General features: G+C 52.1%; 1 protein-coding gene across 8 annotated transcripts in view; it reads right to left on the bottom strand.

The window, feature by feature from the left end:
* MMD2 (monocyte to macrophage differentiation associated 2) overlaps positions 1–19145 on the bottom strand; it is a 70948-nt gene that overhangs the window by 41705 nt on the left and 10098 nt on the right. Inside the window, exon 1 of one of the 8 annotated variants that reach the window (XM_067705404.1) lies at positions 5924–6578. The exons of 1 other annotated variant lie outside the window; for it this stretch is intronic. In XM_067705404.1, coding sequence (XP_067561505.1) covers positions 5924–6054 — 131 coding nt within the window. In that variant the 5' untranslated portion in view covers positions 6055–6578. Of the gene's footprint in view, positions 1–5923; positions 6583–10474; positions 11094–11240; positions 11392–19145 lie in introns of those variants that run through there. 6 more of the 8 variants (XM_067705398.1, XM_067705400.1, XM_067705401.1 and 3 more) reach the window with 6 other exon arrangements.

The raw sequence follows: 19145 nt of genomic DNA on the forward strand, positions 1-19145 counted from the left end.
GGACTTAGTTATTAGCTCTTGTTTTCTGTGAGAAGAAAATGATGAACCCGCCTAACATTACTATTCTTGGCTGTCATCTCAACCCTTCCAGGCTTCCCCCCACCCCCCCGCCCCAGCACAGCCTTTTGAGTTTGGCTTTTCTCACTCAGCTTAAGGCAGGTGAGATTCATCCATGCTGTTGCCTGGGTCAATGGTTCCTTCCTTTTTATCGTTGAGAACTATTCCATCGTAAGGATGTGTAATGACTTGTTTATCCGTTGCCCAGCAGAGGGACAAGGGAGTCATTTTGAACAGCTGCAATTCAGAGATAACGTTTAGACTATCTGGAACAGAGCTGGCAGTCAGCTAGGCAGCCTTCAAGATTGTGGGAAATTTCAAAGAGTCGACATTTCTAGCAAACTGCCGCTGGTTCAACGAAAAGAGGGAAATGGGCCTTCGGCCTGCTTTCTGGAGAACAGAATCCCCATTCTGTGGCCAACCCTTGCCACTTAGATAACCACGTGGCCACTGCATTTGATGGGGGTGGGGAGGGCAACTCCACGTGGAGGGCTCCCAAACTGAGCTGGCAGGGAGACAAGGACCGAAGGTTGCCTTCCACCCTGAGCTGGAGAGGGCAGGGCTTCGGAGCCAGGCACAGCTGGGTGGAAAGTCCCTGTATGATCACTTAGCTGCTGTGTGACATAGGGGAAATGTCTTAACGTCTCTGGGCTGCAACTTCCTTGTGTGTTAAAGGAGATAATAGTACCTAGCCTGCAGGTACCATGAAATGATACGGTTCAAGAGCCCATACGGGGATGTCTGACATACAGCGGTGCTCGGAGAATAAATGTTCTTTTCCCCTCTCCCTGGGGAGCTCCCCTACGGAGCCCAGGCACCGTTTTCTTACTGGACCCATCCTGGTACTTCACAAAGAGCGCCCCATTAAAGCCCACAACATCCTTGCAAAGTAGTTACTATTATTCCAATCTGAAGAGAAGAGGTCAGACCAGCGTTTCTCAGTCTTGGCCACACGTTAAGAATCATCCGGGAAAGGGATGGGTGGATAAACAAAACGCAGTCCAGCCACACAACAGAATATTATTCCGCCATCACACCTGCTACAATGAGGGTAAACCTCAAACACACGACGCTCAGCGGAAGAAGCCAGACACAGAAGGTTCCACATTGCGTGGTCCCATTTATATGAAATATCCAGCCAGGCAAATCCATAGAGACAGACAGCAGGTCAGTGGTTACCAAGGGCTGGGGGCAGGGGGAGAAACTGTTTAATGGGTACAGGGGGTCCTTTGGGGGTGATGGAGATGTTGGTTGTACAGCCCTGTGAATGTATGCATGCCACTGAACTGTTCACTTTTAAACGGTTCGTTGTATGTCGTGTCAATTCTACCTCGATGCTTTTAAAAGCTAAGAAAACGAATCACTTGGGAAGCTTTTAACTATGCCAATGCCCAGGCTATACCCCAGACCAGAGAGGCTGCAATCTCTGGGGCTGGAACCCAGGCAGGGATATTTCTAAAGCTCCCAGGGTGGGACTTCCCTGGTGGTCCAGCGGCTAAGGCGCCGAGCTCCCAATGCAGGGGGCGCAGGTTCCATCCCTGGTCAGGGAACTAGATCCCGCATGCGGCAGCTGAGAGTCCGCATGCCACAAAAGAGATCCCGTGTGCCGAAACTAAGACCCGGAGCGGCCAAATAAATAAATAAACATTTAAAAATAAATAAAATTCCCAGGCTGAGAACCGCTGAGGTAGGTTCATTAAAAACCCAAGATGCTAAACTGGCCTATGACTAAAAGTTACACAGACCTGGACAGAAACTAGTAACAGGAATTAACCCGAATGTTTAACAGGTGAGAGGTAAATGCAGAAAAAGAGGCCTGAAAGATAAAGGAGAGATGGGTGGATTTGGGGGTGCTGGTCACAGAGGACTTCCCTCATATTTTAATTTCCAGGATGAGGTAGAAGATAATTTGACCTGTATTGTTTGACTTTTTATGAGATTATATTCAAATTTTCCTTGCATAACTGAAACTAAGTTTTTAAAACTGTATTATGAAGAAAAATGGGAAAAAAAGAAAACTGAAAGAAAAAAGAAAAAAACTGTATAATGACATGGGAAATGTTTGCCATATAATACGAAGCGAGAAAGAGAGAATCTGTAATTCGTTATGATTATAATTAGGTCAAACTATGTTGTGGATGGAAGAAAACACACATAAATGAAATACAGATTTGTGGTGAGGCAGTAGGATTCTTTTTTTTTTTTTTAGTAGAATTCATTTTTGATGACATACTTCTTCTTTTTAAAAATTCTTTTAAGGGAGTTGAAGGGAGATAAAGGTGGACTGCCTATCAGATCACAGTACCGTATCAAGGGCTGAATTTCTGGGAGAAGTAATACTGCGGTTACACGGGAGAACGTCTTTGCTTTAGGAAATACACGCTGCCGTGTTTAAGGATGAAGTGTCCAGATGTCTGCAACTTATCCTCAAAAGGTTCAAAAAGAAGGGAGAGCAGCAAAGCCAACATTGCAAAATGTTAACATCTGGTGACTAAGTGAATGACTGGCACCTAGATGTTCACTGAACTTTTCTCGCAACCTTTCTGTTAGTTTGAAATTTTTCAAAATAAAATGTTAGGGGTGGAATTCTTTTCCTGTCATTATGCTAATGCTTTGACAATATAAAGATTTAATCGCACACGACTGTTGCCAGAAAAGGCAAGAAGGAAGGGGTGCGGGGCGTCCCAGAGACATGATGGTCAGAGGCACTGAAGACCAGAGAGGAAACTTCTGGAAACCAGAAGGGCATCAGGAAAAGCTTGGTGGCTGGAAGGAGGAGGCATGTTTCGAGGCTGGGAGGGAACCCACGAGGCTGGAGTGGGAGCTGGGGAAGCGGCAGGGGGTCACAAAGCAACACCAGTTCCTATATCCCAAGGTTCCAGCTTTCCAGAGGGGGCAGGGGGACAGTCATCTCCCAGCACCCATTCTCCCCTCCTTCCCTGGGAACGCTGACCTTTAACTTGGCACACGGATGCCCAGAATAAAGGAAGTCGCCGGAGGAAAACATCTGGAGGTAGGCTGTCTTCCTACCGTCACCCAAGTACAGTAGGACTGTCGAGCTTTCTGGCAGCAGGGGAACTTCAAGCTTATGCCCATAACTCCCTGAAGACATCATTGATGTACCTTGGTTTTACAGATCCCACAGTTTGAACTTTCTTAATGGATCATGAAAAGCAGAAAATAATACGACTTTATTTTCTACTTTTCATGATCAATTAAGCTTTTTCATCGGCTCTCCCATTGGCCGCAGGACAACAGCCATACTTTCCAATATGCTTCCAATTTACTGATGGTGCCACTAGATGGATGGGTAGGTGGGGTAGGTAAGTAGAGAGAAGGCAGGCAAATAGCTTTCTAGACAAATAAGTGGATAGTTGGATAGATGTCTGGATGGATGGATGGATGGATGGAAGGAAGCAAGGAAGGATGGATGGATGGATGGATCAGGGGTGGGGGATGTTGGGGTGGATGGAAGGATGGGTGGAGGATGGAAGACTGGCAAGATGAGTGCAGGTGTCAGTCATTTGGGGTGCTATAACAAGATACCATAGATTGGGTGGCTTAAATGAGATACATTTATTTCTAAGAGTTCTGGAGGCTCAGAAGTCCAAGATCAAGGTGCCAGCAGATTCAGCGTCTGGTGCAGACAGCAGCCTTGTTGCTGTGTCCTCACAAAGTGGAAAGATAGCTCTGATGTCTCTTCCTCTTCCTGCAAGGGCACTAATCCCATCATGAGGGTCCCACCCTCATGACCTGATCTAACCCTAATTACTTCCCAAAGGCCCCACTTCCAAATACCACCACATTGGGGGTTGGGACTTCAACATACGGATTTTAGGGAAACACATTCTGTCCACAGCATGCCACCACTGGTCCCTCAAACTTATGTACTTCTTGAATGTAAAATGCATTCATTCCATCCCAGCAAAAGCCCAAAAGTCTCAGCTCAACCCAGTATTACCTCTAAAGTCCAAAATTCAAAGTCCCATCTAAACATCATCTAAATCAGACATGCGTGAGACTCAAGGTACAATTTATTCTGAGGCAAAATTCCTCTCCAGCTGTGAGCCTGGGAAACCAAATAAATTATGTGCTTCCAAAATACAGTGGTGGGACAGGCACAGGACAGACATACAGACATTCCCATTCAAAAAAAAAAAAAAAAAGAAAATATACCAAAAAGACGGAAGGGGTGATGGGCCCCAATGAAGTCCAAAACGTAGCAAGGCAAGTTCCTTGAGATCTTAAGGCTCAAGAATAGTCCTCTTTGATCCGATGCCCCGCCCTCCAGGCCCCCTGGGGTGACAGCATAACCTCCACAGCTTGGCAGGTCACCCCACCTCTGAGACACTGGGCAGGGCCCCACCCTTTGAACCAGAAGCAGCCAGCCCCGCCCTGAGATCTAGAAACCGCGTTCATCATCATCCTTCCCTCTTCCAGGGAAACAGCACATGTGTGCAGCCCTCCTCCATTCCTTTGGTCCCGGCTTCAGAGGGAGGCTGACTCGGCCCACGGTCCGCATCAGCACTAATCTCTGTATGAATGGTCTGTGGGCCACACCCGTGATGCTCCCTTCTGAACACGTGCTCGTTTTTACACTATAGATAGGCTGAGAATTCTCCAAATCTTTACATTCCGGTTCCTTTTTGCTTGATAATTCCTTCTTCGATTCATTTCTCTCCTCCCGCATCTCACTGTGAGCAGCTGGGAGGACCAAGCCACTCCATCAATACCGGGCTTAGGCAACCTTCTCAACGCATCACCCAATCCCACCACGCGCAAGTCTTACCTTCCCCGGAACATGAACACAACTCGGGCAAGTTCTCGGCTGCGCTATACCAAGGATATTCTCTCCATTGTCCAGTAACATGCTCCTCATTTCCACCTGAGATCACACCACACTGGCCTTTACGGTCCATATTTCTGCTAACATTCTGTTACCGATTGTTACGAATTCTCCAAGAAGATGAACGCTTTCTCTACCACTCTCCTCTTTTGCTGAGTCCACACCAGAATCACCTTTAAAAGTCCCTTCTCGGCTTTTTCTGGCACGAACTTCAAGACCCTCCCAGTCTCCACTCCTTCAATCCCAGCTCCACTCCTTACCAGCCGCGTGTCCAGGGACAAGTTACTCAAGCTTTTCGGGCCTCAGTTTTCTTATCTGAGCAATGGGGATGTTATCAGCCTCCACCCAGGGGGATTCTAAAAGGATGGAATGGGTTAATCTGTGCACAGCACTCAGCACGTGTTGACACATGACCGAAATTGATGATTCTGTTACTATAAATCCTCCATCCTATTATTGAACCCATTTGACAGCTGAAAAAACCGAGGTCCTGAAAAACCAAATCACCTGCCTAACACATGACAGCTAGGAAAGGATGGAGCCAGGATTTAGGCCCGGGATTGTCCAAGCTTGAGACCTGGGCTCCAGGGAGGTAGTAACACCTGCCTCGCAGAGGAGAAGACATGATGTGCCAAGTGCCCCACGCACAGTAGGCACCTGTACATGTTGATCACTCTCTGCCTCCTCCATCACCTCTGGAAGAGATGCTATGACGTGTCTAAGTAAGGAAAGAAGAAGCTTTGCTTTAAAAATCAGGCCTCATCACTGCACACCCATTAGGGTGGCTATTATTTTAAAAGAAACAAACAGAAAACACATGTGGAGAAGTGGGAACCCCTGTGCACCGCTGATAAGACTGTAAAACGGTGCAGCTGCTGTGGAAAACAGTATGGAGGTTCCTCAAAAACCTGAACATAGAATGACCGGCAATTCCACGCCTGGTTCTACACCCAACAAAGAACTGGAAGCAGAGATTTGAAGAGATTCTTGCACACCCATTTTCAGAGCAGCGTTACTCACAGCAGCCAAAAGGTGGAAGTCACCCAAGTGTCCGCTGACAGCTGAGCAGATAAACAGAATGTGGTTCGTCCACACAATGGAATATGACTCAGCCTTAAAAAGAAATGCAATTCCGACACATACGATGACATGGACGAACCTCGAGGACATGATGCTGAGTGAAATAAGCCAGTCACAAAAAGACAAACACTGTAGGATTCCACTAGTACGAGGTCCTTGGAGGAGTTAGAGTCATAGAGACAGGAAGTAGCAGGGCAGCTGCCAGGGGCTGGGGGAGGGGGAGGGCGTGTTAGTGTTTGATGGGGACAGAGCTTTAGTTTGGGAAAAAGAAAAAGTTCTGGAGATGATAGTGGTGACGGTTGCACAACAATGTGAACGTGCTTAATCCCACTGATTTGCACACTTAAAAATGGTTCAAAGAGTAAGTTTTATGTTATGTATAGTTTACAAAAGAAAAAAGAAAAATTCAGGCCACAGGCAAAGCTGTGTGCATACGAAGACCCTCTGTTAACATGTCAGCAAAAAGTGACACGAGCTGAGTTTCAGGTTGTGCCGTCGTTACTCTCGCCCCAGAATCCTGCGCTGCCCAGGACCTAGCAGGGTGGAGAAAGGGGCCAGAGCAAACGTTACTGCACAGAATCACCGGGGAGGGACTTCCCTGGTGGCGCAGTGGTTAACAATCCGCCTGCCAATGCGGGGGACACGGGTTCGAGCCCTGGTTGGGGAAGATCTCACATGCCGCGGAGCAACTAAGCCCGTGCGCCACAGCTATGGAGCCTGAGCTCTAGAGCCCACGAGCCACAACTACTGAAGCCAGTGCACCTAGAGCCCGTGCTCTGCAACAAGAGAAGCCACCGCAATGAGAAGCCCGTGCACCGCAACAAAGAGTAGCCCCCGTTCGCCGCAACTAGAGAAAACCCGTGCGCAGCAACGAAGACCCAACGCAGCCAAAAATGAATAAATAAATAAATTTATAAAATTAAAAAAAAAAAGAATCACCGGGGAGATCTGAAAAATCCCAATGCCCAGGCCACATCCCTGACAATTAAAACAGAATCACGGTGTGGGGAGTGGTGTCCAGGAATTGGTATTTTTTAAACTTCCCACGTGATTCCAGTGGACAGGCAAGCCTGAGAAGCAGTGGGCTGGGGGGAAGAGCCCAGCAGGGAGGGGATGATGGGCCCCCCAGATGGTGCCAGGTGCTACACAACGGGAATGTTCCTGGACCCCAGGACCACAAAATGAACACCGGGCTCAGCAGGGGCAGCAAACGGGCTTCAACTCACACGGCAATTCTGGTCCACTGATAAGAGGCTGCCTGGAGTGCTGTGCTAAAAGGATTCTGTGAACGAATCTAGATGATGAATTAGCAATGTCTGCCATGAACGAATCTAGATGATGAATTAGCAATGTCTGCCACGGGTACCAGGCAGGCGAGAGGCAGCCATTCCCTGGTGTAAGAGTTACCCAAATGCTTTCACTCCCTCCTCCTCTCGGAGCCTCACAAGGACGCTGGAAACTGAGCAGAGCCGAGATGATGCTTGTCATTTTATACAGGGATTCGGAGAAGTGAAGCCACTAGTTAGAAGTGGTGCAGCTAAGATGGCAACCCAGACCTTCTGACTCCTTGTTGAGACCGTCCACTCACTCCCCGTTTCAGCCCTGTCCATGGTTCTGATAGGAAAGGTTCTGCCATTAGTCTTTCACGTTGTAGTGTAAAGTATCTGACCATCCTCTCCAGGATGGAGGAATGGCTGTGGAGCTGGAGGCGAAGGAAGAGAAGGGACAGGGCCCTTTCCCAGCTCCTGAAACCCACACCTCATTGGCCAGTGGTTAGAGCAGCCCTGGCCACAAGTTATCCGTGACCCCAGTCCCCCTGAACCCTGGCTTTGTCAATCCCTCCCATGCTGGACAGTCCACACCAAGACTCCCAGATCCCAATGACCAAGGCAAAGCCCTGGCGGACCCAGAGCATAAACGCCTGTGCCAAGGCCAAGAACAGAAATGCCAGGCAGCTTCTGCATGGGCTAAAAGACCCTGTGTTCCAGGGGGATCTGCTTCCTTTGTTTCCTATCCCTGACTCACTCCCTTCAGTTTCTCCTCACCCCAGGAAAGCTCTCCCTGTGGCCCACAGTCATCACACCTCTGGGCCTTCCACATATTGTTCCTTCTACATAAAAGCCCCTTTCCCTCTTCTCCAGGTGGTAAACTCCTATTCAGCCTTCAGAGTCCAGGTCAAAAGGCCCTTCCCCTGAAAATTCTTCCTTGATCCCTACCTTCACACCCCATCCAGGCTGGGTTGTAAACTGCCTTCTCTCACCTCAACGCCACTGCTTAAGTTGCCTGTTTGGAATCTCCTTCCCTCTTTTCTCTTCCTGAAGCATTCCTAGGCAGAGAGAGTGGCTCTCCCCTTTGGACGCCCAGAGCTGCCTGTGCGACCCCTACTGTAGCACAATTATACATATTTGGGTGCTCTGGGTCTGCCTCGGCCCCGAGACTGCAAACCAGGGGACTGGCCCTGATTCCGCTTCATCTTCCTGGACCCAAGGCAGAGCCTGCACACAACAGGTGACGCTCGGCAAACAACCTTATGATCAATCATCTCCGAGCATTTACGAAGTTGTTTAGACTCGAGGTAACAAGTTGGGAACAGTTCCAGTCTTTTAAAACCTTCAGAATTTTTGGAATAGACGGACTCCAGAGACATGGGTTAATCCAGCCAGGACCCTGGCCACTCAAGGTCACACGATTCCAGGGGCAGGGCCAGTTTGCTGCTTTAGAAAAGCAGGAGGTATGAATGGAAACCCCACTGGAGAGCCTGGGGAGAAGGGGGGAAATATTATTTCTTTTCTTTCTATTTCTGGGCTGCCTCACTGGCTACAATGTTCATTTACTACTTCAATAATTTTGTTAAAATCTAATAAAACAAAACGTTTTAAATATGCAGGTCTGTGTCTGAAATCAATATTCGAGACCAAACGTTCCCCAACCTACAGCATTCGAGTTGCGAGAGGGGAGAGGCTGTTCCCAAAGAGAGTTCCGGTAACCACCCAACTGCCCGTCCAGGGCAGGATGCAAACACACTGCGGAGGGTCCCACATGGAACCAGACTGCAGAGAGAAGCGGCGAACGCCCTGCACTCAGAGACAAGGGTGCATCGCAGTCATGGTGCCAAACAGGACAGGCTCTCTGACTCCATTTCTATAAACTTCAAGAACCGGCACCAGGAGTCTTTGAGGATAAAAGCCAGGACAGTGGCTACCCTTGGAAGCGGCGAGGCAGTGACCAGGGGGCGTGACGGGGTTCCTGGCAACTTGCGACACTGAGTGATTTGCTGTGGGTGCTGGTGCCAGGAGTGTGTTCGGTTTCCCAGCCATAACGGAAAGGCACACACTTTCCTGTAATTACACTTCGATAAAAGGCGAAAAGATGGAGTAGCCCCAGGCCCCTACCAGCCAGGTCTGGGAGGGGTCTATAAAAGGTGTGCTTCCGACACCCCCCCCCCGGGGCCCCTATGGGCAGCCCCGGGCACGGCCCAAGCTCGCTGACCACCTGCCCTGTCCCCACCACCTGGGCCTCCCTCCAAGCCAAGCGCACCCCAGATGCTCCTCTGCCGTCCTGCTCCCCGGCTTGCAGTCCGGAGCAGCCAGGCCAGGCTCAGAGCTTCTGCAATTTCTCCCTCCCCTTCTGGCCTGGGCCAGCCTGGGGTGCACAGCCCCCAGAGAGAAGCAGGCCCGCTCTCCCAAATGAGCCCAGGCTCAGGAAAACCGCTGCGGCCGCCCCTTCCGGGCTGGGCCAGTGCCTGGCAGTGGCAGCCCTGAAGCCCCAGGACAGAGGACTAAAGAGATTTGTCCAGGAGACAAAGCGGGGGTCTGTCCGTCCCACAGAAGCAAGGGCAGCCCAGGGCAGAGCTGGCCCCGGGCCCTCTGAGCCTCTCCCTTTCTCCAGCTTGGTCCCGGGCTACTTCTTTGTGTCCATTCATGAATTCACAGCTCCTCCTGGACGGCAGACAGCATCTTGGCTCCGTCTTTGGGAAACAGAGTCGGGGAGAAACAGTCCATGGGCTGGGGCCAGCTCAGAATTGTGGTGAGATCAAAATCCCAGTGGGGAGACAGGAGGGGAAGCCGAGGAAGGAGGGGAAAGGGTCAGGGTCTCTGGCAGGTCGGGAGCAGAGAACACGTGGCATTCCACGTGAATGGCGCCCCCTGGGGGTGCGTGCCTGATGGTACTGACCCAACACAGCTGGGGCCAGACACCCCTAGCCCTGCACCCTCCCCAGGGCTCCCTGGGGAATCTCTTCCCCTCTGGCATAATGAGGGTCCACGCCTCTGAAGCAGGGGCCACCCCATCCTGCCTGCCTCACCAGGAAGCTTCCAGAAGATAACAAGATGAGGAGATGCCATGGGAACCCAGAAGCCCGGGGTGGGCCTCCATCTCCACAATCTTTGTAACCAGGGGCTGATGCAAGCCCGGTGGTCGACCCACTGCCTCAGTGCTGTGAATGCCCATCCCCCTCCCCGGCGTGCAGACCCCAAGCCCGAGAGCTCTGACCTGGGGGATCTGTGCTGCAGCTGCAGGAGCCTGGGAGCTAGCGCTCCGAGAAATCAGCCTCCGCCAGTGACTCGGGGGGGAGCTGACGGATGCCCCCGCTCCCCTGCCCTCAGCGGAGACGACTCCAAGCCACGTCCCCCCGTGTCTCCCAAGCAGAACTAATTAAGCTCCGAGTGCCTACAGTGCAACCGCTTCTTACAAACCCTTTAGCGGCTGCGTGCCCTGCCCTGTGCTCACTTCCGCACTCCTCTATTGCCGTATCTTGGGGTCAGCTCCCAGATACACCCCTTGTCCCTGCATCCTCGTCCCCGGGTCTGATTCTGGGGAAACCCACACGAAGGCAGATTCTCGGCAGCTAAGAGTAAAACCCCGAAGGTACCAGCCACAAGCGCTCTGGGCAAGAAACAATATTGCCTCTGAACGATCCCAGTCCCAGCTGAGGCCGCTGCTGACCCCAGGAGGCTCATCTGCACAGCACTTCACAGTTTGCAAGGCTCACGCACACCCGCCGGCTTCCACCGCCTCTGAAAGGGACGGGCCACTGTCCCGTCCACCCACGACCCCCTAAACCAGGGGGATTTAGGGGATCTGCAGCTTTCCCCTCCCTGAGGCCAGGATGGGGTTACAACCACCTTCCTCATCCCACAGGGGCCACACCCGGAACACGCCTTCTAGGAGACACGCCCCGAACCCGAATCCACCAGGAGGAACTTTAAGAAACTCAGCAAATACCTCCCCCTACCCACCCCCACCGCTCCCAAGGGACCTTCAGCCCTTGGCTCGCCGTACGGAGCCCAAAGCAGCTCTAACTCCAGAGACGAGGGCGACCACCCGCCAACAGATGAGCCGTTCCCTCCGCCCGCCGGCACGACAGGGCACGCTGCGATGGCGGATCCTCTCACGGGAAATCATTCTCTCCACGCCAGTACTATTCCCCGTGAAAGGAGGGGCCGCTCGAGGGCTCGTGGAACGTGCAAGAGGCCTGGGAACGTCCCATCCCCGCCGACACAGCGCCACACACAGCCTGGCACAGCCCAGCCCTGCCCGTGGCCGAGCGTCCAGGGTACCATCACAGGGCAGGTTTGAGCCCAATTCCCAAGCAGCGGGCCCTGGGGTCCCCCAGAGCTGGGCCCCAGCCCAACTCCACCTCCCGTGACCCGGACTCCCGTGAGCAGGCAGCAAGGCAGCTGCCTTCAGGTAGAAACAGATTCCCCCCGAGACGCACACGTTTCTGGAGCAGAATGCACGCAGGTGCACGCACACGCACCCACACGCTCACACATGGCGCACACAACCCTGAAATACCGTCCGCACATGCTAAGAATGCCTCCACTACGAACAGGGACTGACCCACTCCTTCCCCCAAGGCCTTTCTTTGTAAGAAATGAACCCCCTGGTTTTGTCTTAGATAATAATGAAGATCCCACCACTTTGGTCCACCAAGTGCAGAGGTGCTTGGGGGGACGATCTCTTTCCTTAAGAGCGGCTCCTGAAAATCACAAAACTATAACCACTAATGAAATCATTGATTCAGACAAGGGTAACCAACGGATGCGGAGAAGGCTGGTGAGAGGCTGCTGAGCGACAGGGTGGTCAAATCCGGGGAACCCAGCATCACTTTCTTGGCCCCAAGATCAACCTCAGCATCACCAGAAATGGGACAGTCAGATGTCTCCTGCCTCCTGGGGAGATGCAGTGCGAAGTTTCTTGCCTCTCTTGCCAAGGTCGTCACCCTGAGTGTGACAAGGCTCTGCAGCTGTGCAGGGTACCCTGGCAGTCACCGGCCATATGCGGCTAAGTCAATGGAAACTCACTAAAACTAAATAAAATGCACAATTCAGTTCCTCAGCCACGCCAGCCACATAGCAAGCGCTCGACAGCGCGAGGAAGTTTTGCCCATGTCGTCAGGTGTGATGGGGTCTGGTGGTTACGGAAGAATTAATCCTCACCAGTTAGAGACGTGGACTGACACATCATCTGGGATTTGTCTTCAACTGTCGGCAGAGAAAAAGCAAAGAGATGAAGCAAGTGTGGCAAAACGGTCATAAATGTTAATCAGAAATTGTTAGTCATTGTTAGGCTATGAGGTTATTACATTATACTAGTCTCTCTACTTTTTGAATGGAAGTTTTCATAATAGGAGGAATGCAATATTTGCATGATCTCAAAACACTCCCCTTCCCGCAATGCTCTTCATCACCAAAAGGAATGGTAACTTTACAGAGAGCAACGTGGTGGATACCCACTGAACCAAGGGTCAAGGTTAAAACACCACAGTGACAGGACGGTCATCCTGCTGCCGGCAAGCGGCCACTGAAACAGTGATACGGCAACCGGTAAAGTCTGCAGGACACTTATTAAGTAAGACTGCATCAATGCTAACGTTCCTTTATATTTTTGTTTCCTCTTACTCTGAATAAATGACCTGCTTATGTCACCATTTTCTTTTTTTTTAATTAATTAATTTATTTATCTATTTCTGGCTGCTTGGGTCTTCGTTGCTGTGCGCGGGCTTTCTCTAGCTGCGGAGAGCAGGGGCTACTCTTTATTGTGGTGCGCAGGCCTCTCATTGCTGTGGCTTCTCTTGTTGCAGAGCACGAGCTCTAGGCGCACGGGCTCAGTAGTTGTGGGTCGTGGGCTCTAGAGCGCAGACTCAGCAGTTGTGGCGCATGGGCTTAGCTGCTCCGTGGCATGTGGGATCTTCCTGGACCAGGGCTCGAACCCGTGTCTCCTGCATGGGCAGGCGGATTCCCAACCACTGAGCCACCAGGGAAGTCCCAAGCCCACCATTTTCAACTAGCTTTTATTTTTCATAAATTTTCTAATTGTGGTAAAATACTCATAACATAAAATTTACCATTTTAACCATTTTTAAGGGTGTCTTTTTGTGGCATTAAGCACATTCACGCTGCTGTGCAAACATCACCACATTCCATCTCCAGAACCTTTCCATCTCCCCCAGCTGAGGCTCTGTCCCCATTAAACTCTGACTCCCCAGCCCCCTCCCCCAGACCCTGCCATCCGCCTCCATGAAATTGACTCCAGGGACCTCATGTAAATGGAATGACACAAGGTTTGTCCTTTTGTTTGTTAGCTTATTAGCAGAAGGCAGTAATAGCATTTTCTTTGTTATGCTCACTAGCATAACGTCCTCAAGGTTCATTCATGTTACAGCCTGTATCAGAATGCCCTTCCCGAGACCTCCCTGGTGGCGCAGCGGTTAAGAATCCGCCTGCCCATGCAGGGGACACAGGTTCGAGCCCTGGTCCGGGAAGATCCCACATGCCGCGGAGCAACTAAGCCCGTGCGCCACAGTTACTGAGCTGGCGTGCCACAACTACTGAGCTCACGTGCCACAACTACTGAAGCCCGTGCACCTAGAGCCCGTGCTCCGCAACAAGAGAAGCCACCGCAATGAGAAGCCCGCGCACCGCAACGAAGAGCAGCCCCCGCTCACCACTAGAGAAAGCCCGTGCGCAGCAACGAAGACCCAATGCAGCCAAAAATAAAATAAATAAGTAAATGTTAAAAGGAAAGAATGTCCTTCCTTTTTAAGGTTAGATTTCATTTTTTAACCTCATTCCATAAGCGAGTACCCTGGGACTGAGGAAATACGCACTCAAGGCTTTGGGGTAAAGGGGCATATGGGCGAGCAACCCGCCTGTAGCCAGGAAATGAGATGAGCAGCCCTCCCCAGTAAGCTCCGGCAGCCCAGTCCCTTGGGAATCCCAGGAAGCTCCCCACTTTCATCGCCACAGCAGTCTCTGAAGTAGCCTCCCTCCCTTGAATTCTTCCCCTTCCGGAACCCAAGTCATGACACTCTCAGCATAAATCAGCCTCAACGGTGCCATGGAGCCCGCTGGAGAAAGGCCAGCTGCTGGGCGCACCCCAGGGTCTTGGGGACCAGAGCTGGCAGCCTCCCCACCCCATGGCCTGAGGGCCAGCCTCACCAACTCTCCCCTGGTGTCCCTGAACCTTCCCCTCCATGCTCTGCCCTCTTCCAGGAATGGCCTCCCCCTCCATCACCTCCTCTGCCTCCCTGGAGAACTATACATCCTGAAGGGTCCACCCAAATGCCCCAACCTCTCTGCAGCCTCTCCTGCCCTACGGTGGGTGCGGGTGGCTTCTGCCTGTCTAGCATCTATCCCTCATGCAGTCAATGGCCCCACTTCCGTCTGGGGCCGTCCCTTCCCCGCTAGCACTCCATCAGGCTCAGGTGGAGCTGCACCCCACCTCGACCCCAAGTCATGCCTGACTCCTCGTCTCCAAGCTCCAAAAGAGAGGCTGTGACCTAGCTCTGGCATAGCCTTTCCCCCGACCTCAGCAGCAGGTCCGAGAATGGGCATGAGATCCAAGCCAGGACAAGAACACTCGACTCCAGGGCCATGGTGATTCCGAAGGATTCCGCAGGAAACTCTCCATTTGTAAGCACTGTGGGCGGTCCAGAGAATGGAGCCACCAGAGGAAACAGAGCCCAGAGATGGAGAGAGGCAGCCTGGTCGTCTTTGAGACCCTGGATCCAGCTGTACCTGAACGCACATGCTTTTCACTTCTGAGTACCAACCTTTTTTCTCTTCTTTTCACTCCCCCACTGCCCCTTCCTCCTCTTTCTCCTTCTCTCTCTTTGCTTTAAGCCAGTTCAAACTGAGGCTTCGTTACTTATAACTGAAAGTGTCAATGTCACCCTCAAACCCTTTCTTACCCAGGCATTCAAGCAGAAACCATACTGACATTTCCAGCATATTTATCAATATCTCAATTATGCACTTGTTCACATATTATTAGCAGACCGAGTCCTCCCCTAAACGATGAGCTTCTGGAGGGGAGGGGGTAAGCTTTGCATAGGACTCATTTTGGTGCCCCAGCCCTGGCTCTCAACAAGGTTGTTGTTGGTTTATTAATTTATTAATTTATTAATTTATTCATTTTTGGCTGCATTGGGTCTTCATTGCCGCATGCGGGCTTTCTCTAGCTGCGGTGAGCGGGGGCTACCCTTCGTTGCAGTGTGCAGCCTTCTCATTGCGGTGGCTTCTCTTGTTGCAAAGCACGGGCTCTAGGCACGCGGGCTTCAGTAGTTGTGGCACACAGGCTCAGCAGTTGTGGCTCGCGGGCTCTAGAGCGCAGGCTCAGTAGTTGTGTCACACGGGCTTAGTTGCTCCACAGCAAGTGGGATATTCCCGGACCAGGGCTCGAACCTGCTTCCCCTGTATTTGCAGGTGGATTCTTAACCACTGCACCACCAGGGAAGTCCCTCACCAAGGTTTCTGAATGAATCAGTGAACCACCTAACCAACTGTGGGTGCCCAACCAGTGGACAAGTCAGGCATGCCCACCACATGCCAGACCACGCTGGCCCCTCAGGGGACACAGGGTGTCTGAACAGCCCCCAGCCCACGCCTGCTCCAAGCAGCTGGCAGTCTGGCTGCGGAAGGGCGATCAATGACACGGGGCCTGCCGGACTCTCCCCTGCTTGAGACGGGGACTTAGGACAAACCCGGGGGGGGTGCGCTGTGTCTGGATGAATCTGAAGGTGCGTGCCTGCACTGCTGCGGGCGTGGGGTCTCTGGACAATTGCCACTTCCTAAGTCTCCCTGCACATCTGTCAGCTTAGGTTTGCAGTCCAGGCACAGGGCAATGAACTGAGATCTGCTCGTGCTGAAAGGACAGCTCCCCTGGGAGCCCAGCACAGCTGCTGGCACCCCAGTCCCGCGGCACCAAGCTATCATGTAATCGGCACCCACCGTGTGCCAGTTCACGTGCATTTCCTCCAAACTGTCCTGTGAGGGAAGCATCATCATCCCCGTGTCACCCGACCCTGCCCCTCACACCCCCTCCTGGCCGCGTCACCACCTGGAATTCTAGCATACGGTTATCTGTCTGTTGTCTGTTTCTCACACCAGAATGTGAGCTCCACGAGGACAGGGTCAGCCCTGTATCCCCAGCACCGGGGACAGCGCCCAGCGCACCACAGCACGCGGCAATTATTGCTTAATCAACGAACAAATGAAACAGATTTCCATGCGGTGCAGCCAGGTGTCCACGGCAAGGGCGGGGCACGTGCTCCTGGCTGGCCTCACCGTGGCCCAACACCACACTACAGACCCAAGCTCCCTCCCCTCCCTCTCCTGCCCCACCTCCAACTACAGACCTCCACCCAAGCGGTAATTATTAAAATCGGGGCCACACAAGCCCCAGGGCTCCTGCTCCCTTCAAGCCCCCTCTTGGCCTCCAGTACTTCCGCCTTCTGGTTGGTGAGATCCGCCCACATGGCAGGGTCGTGGCGACTTCCAGACAGCCCCAGCCCAGATGCCCTTGTGCCCCTGGTGACTCCTTCAGCTGGACATTTGCGGAGGAGGGGGAACTTCATCATCGGGTGGAAGATGGGAGCTCAAGGGCAGACCACACCCCGCAGGTCTGACCTTCACCATCTGGCAGCTCCTGCTTCCCTAAAAAGCAGGACTGAAGGTCCAGGGACCTGGTCCCAAGACGAGACTTTCTCTTAGTGTAACCCTAATGACTCTGCTTCACTCAGAGTTATTCACTGTCCATTCTGCGGCCAGAGGGACACACCCCACACCCTGACACGTGTATGCACCTGGGCCACCCCTCCTGCAGCAATGGAGGACCTGAGTCCCAGGGAAGCTAAGTGACCAGCCCAAGGGTGCCCGGTGGGTGAGTGAAGGGACCAAGACGAACGGGACACCGTCAGAACACTCAGTCCATGCTGGGCTCTGGGCCAAGCACTTGCCATGCTCGGCATTTAGTTCTCCAACTCTCTGATGAGGGTCAATTATTTTGTCCGTTTTACAGATGAGGAAACGGAAGCTCAGAGACTCAATCAACCCTGTGAGATTAGTACTACTATTATTTCCCGTCTTTCAGAAGAGGAAGCCAAGGCACAGAGAGGCCATGTAACATGCCCGAGATCACACAGCCATTAGGGGGAGGGGCCCCGAGGCAGACCCAGGCGGTCGGACAACAGAAGTCACCTGTGGTGAAATTCCACTTTCCAATTCTCAAGTACGTAAGTAAGTCCCCTACACACGAACCATCAAGTTGCGAACTTCCAAAGATGCGAATGTGCTACTACCCAGACATCACTGGATCGTGTTTTCAAGGGGGTAGATAGCATTGAATCCAGCAAGGAACCAGAACCTGTGCCACCAACGTCAGGCGAGAGTGACATTGCAGCTCGCCCTCCGTCTCCTACTGCTGACGACCCTTCAGCTCTGCCATCTCCCACCTCCTCTCCCCACTCCAGTCAGTACCTCTTCTTGCCTGTTCCCTCGATGCCAGCCCCTGTGTGCCAGCTGTTGTGCTGCGCTGCTGTACTTGCCAAGGTACTGTACTGTAAGATTTAAAATGTTCTCTTGGGACTTTCCTGGTGGCGCCGTGGATAAGACTCCGTGCTCCCAATGCAGGGGGCCTGGGTTCGATCCCTGCTCAGGAAACGAGATCCCACACGCATGCCGCAACTAAGAATCTCCATGCCACAACTAAGGAGCCCGCCTGCTGCAACTAAGACCCAGCACAACCAAATAAATAAATATTTGTAAAAGTTTTCTTTATTTGTTGTGTTTCTTTTTTATGTACTATTTGTGTGAAAAGTATTATAAACCTATTACAGTACGGTGCTATGTAGCCGATTGTTAGTTGGGTACCTAGGCTAACTTTGTTGGACTTATGAACAAATTGGACTTACAAACACACTCTCGGGGCGGGACTCATTCTTCTGTAGGGGACTTACTGTATTTACTATGTGCCATCCACTCCCAGGTAACGTGGAGAGGACATACCTGCTCTCTCCACTGCCCCAGGTTCGTGGGGAGACAGCCAAGGGAGCAATTCAAATGTGGGGCAAGATGGAGACAGCAAGCAACAGAGGTGAAGGAACTGAGGTTATGAGAAGGCAGAAACTGGGAGGCAAAGGAAACCAACAGAGACAAGGGTGAGGAAAGGAAAGGTGATGGTGAACGCGGAGAATAGGGTAAACACCCAGAGAGGCACTGAGGCATCTATGGGGGCACCTGGCCTCCGGCTCCGGCTCCCTTGGAGCCCTAAACGCACTAAACTCTGTAACAAGCTCAGGTGCCCTGCTGTTTAAGAAACGACTTCACTTAGTCACGGTGAGCACTGTCCACACTCACACTTTCTGTGAGCTGAGCCAGCACTCCGTGGTCAACTCCAGTGGCCCTTCCACTCATCTGGCTACGGATCCCCGGGGCTGCCAGGGAGGGGTGTGAAGAGGTCTGGACCTCAGCCTGGGAGCTCTGACAGCACGGGGATCCTTGCAGGGAGGGCTGGGTTCCCTGCAGGGAGGAATCGGCAAAAACTCAGACTGTAGGTCAGACAGATCTGAGTTTAGAGCTAGCTGTCCCTCTCACCTGCCATCAGACCAGCCTCCCTGTCAGCCTCATCTGTACCATGGGGCCAATAACACTTATCTGGCAGGGTACAGAATGGATTAGAATCAATGCACACGGCAACTAGCGCAAAGCCTGGAACATACAAAATGCTCAGGAAATGGTGTATGTCATTATTGTGGTGGCAATTAACAAGAAAAAATTAGTGGCAGAGAAGCAGTCTGAGACACTGACAATTAGTCCGCCCAAATCTCGATCCACACTTCTTATTGCACCTACCTGGCCGTGTTCTTGATTTGCTTCTCTGT

Source organism: Pseudorca crassidens, chromosome 15, assembly GCF_039906515.1.
Source record: "Pseudorca crassidens isolate mPseCra1 chromosome 15, mPseCra1.hap1, whole genome shotgun sequence".
NCBI lineage: Eukaryota > Metazoa > Chordata > Mammalia > Artiodactyla > Delphinidae > Pseudorca > Pseudorca crassidens.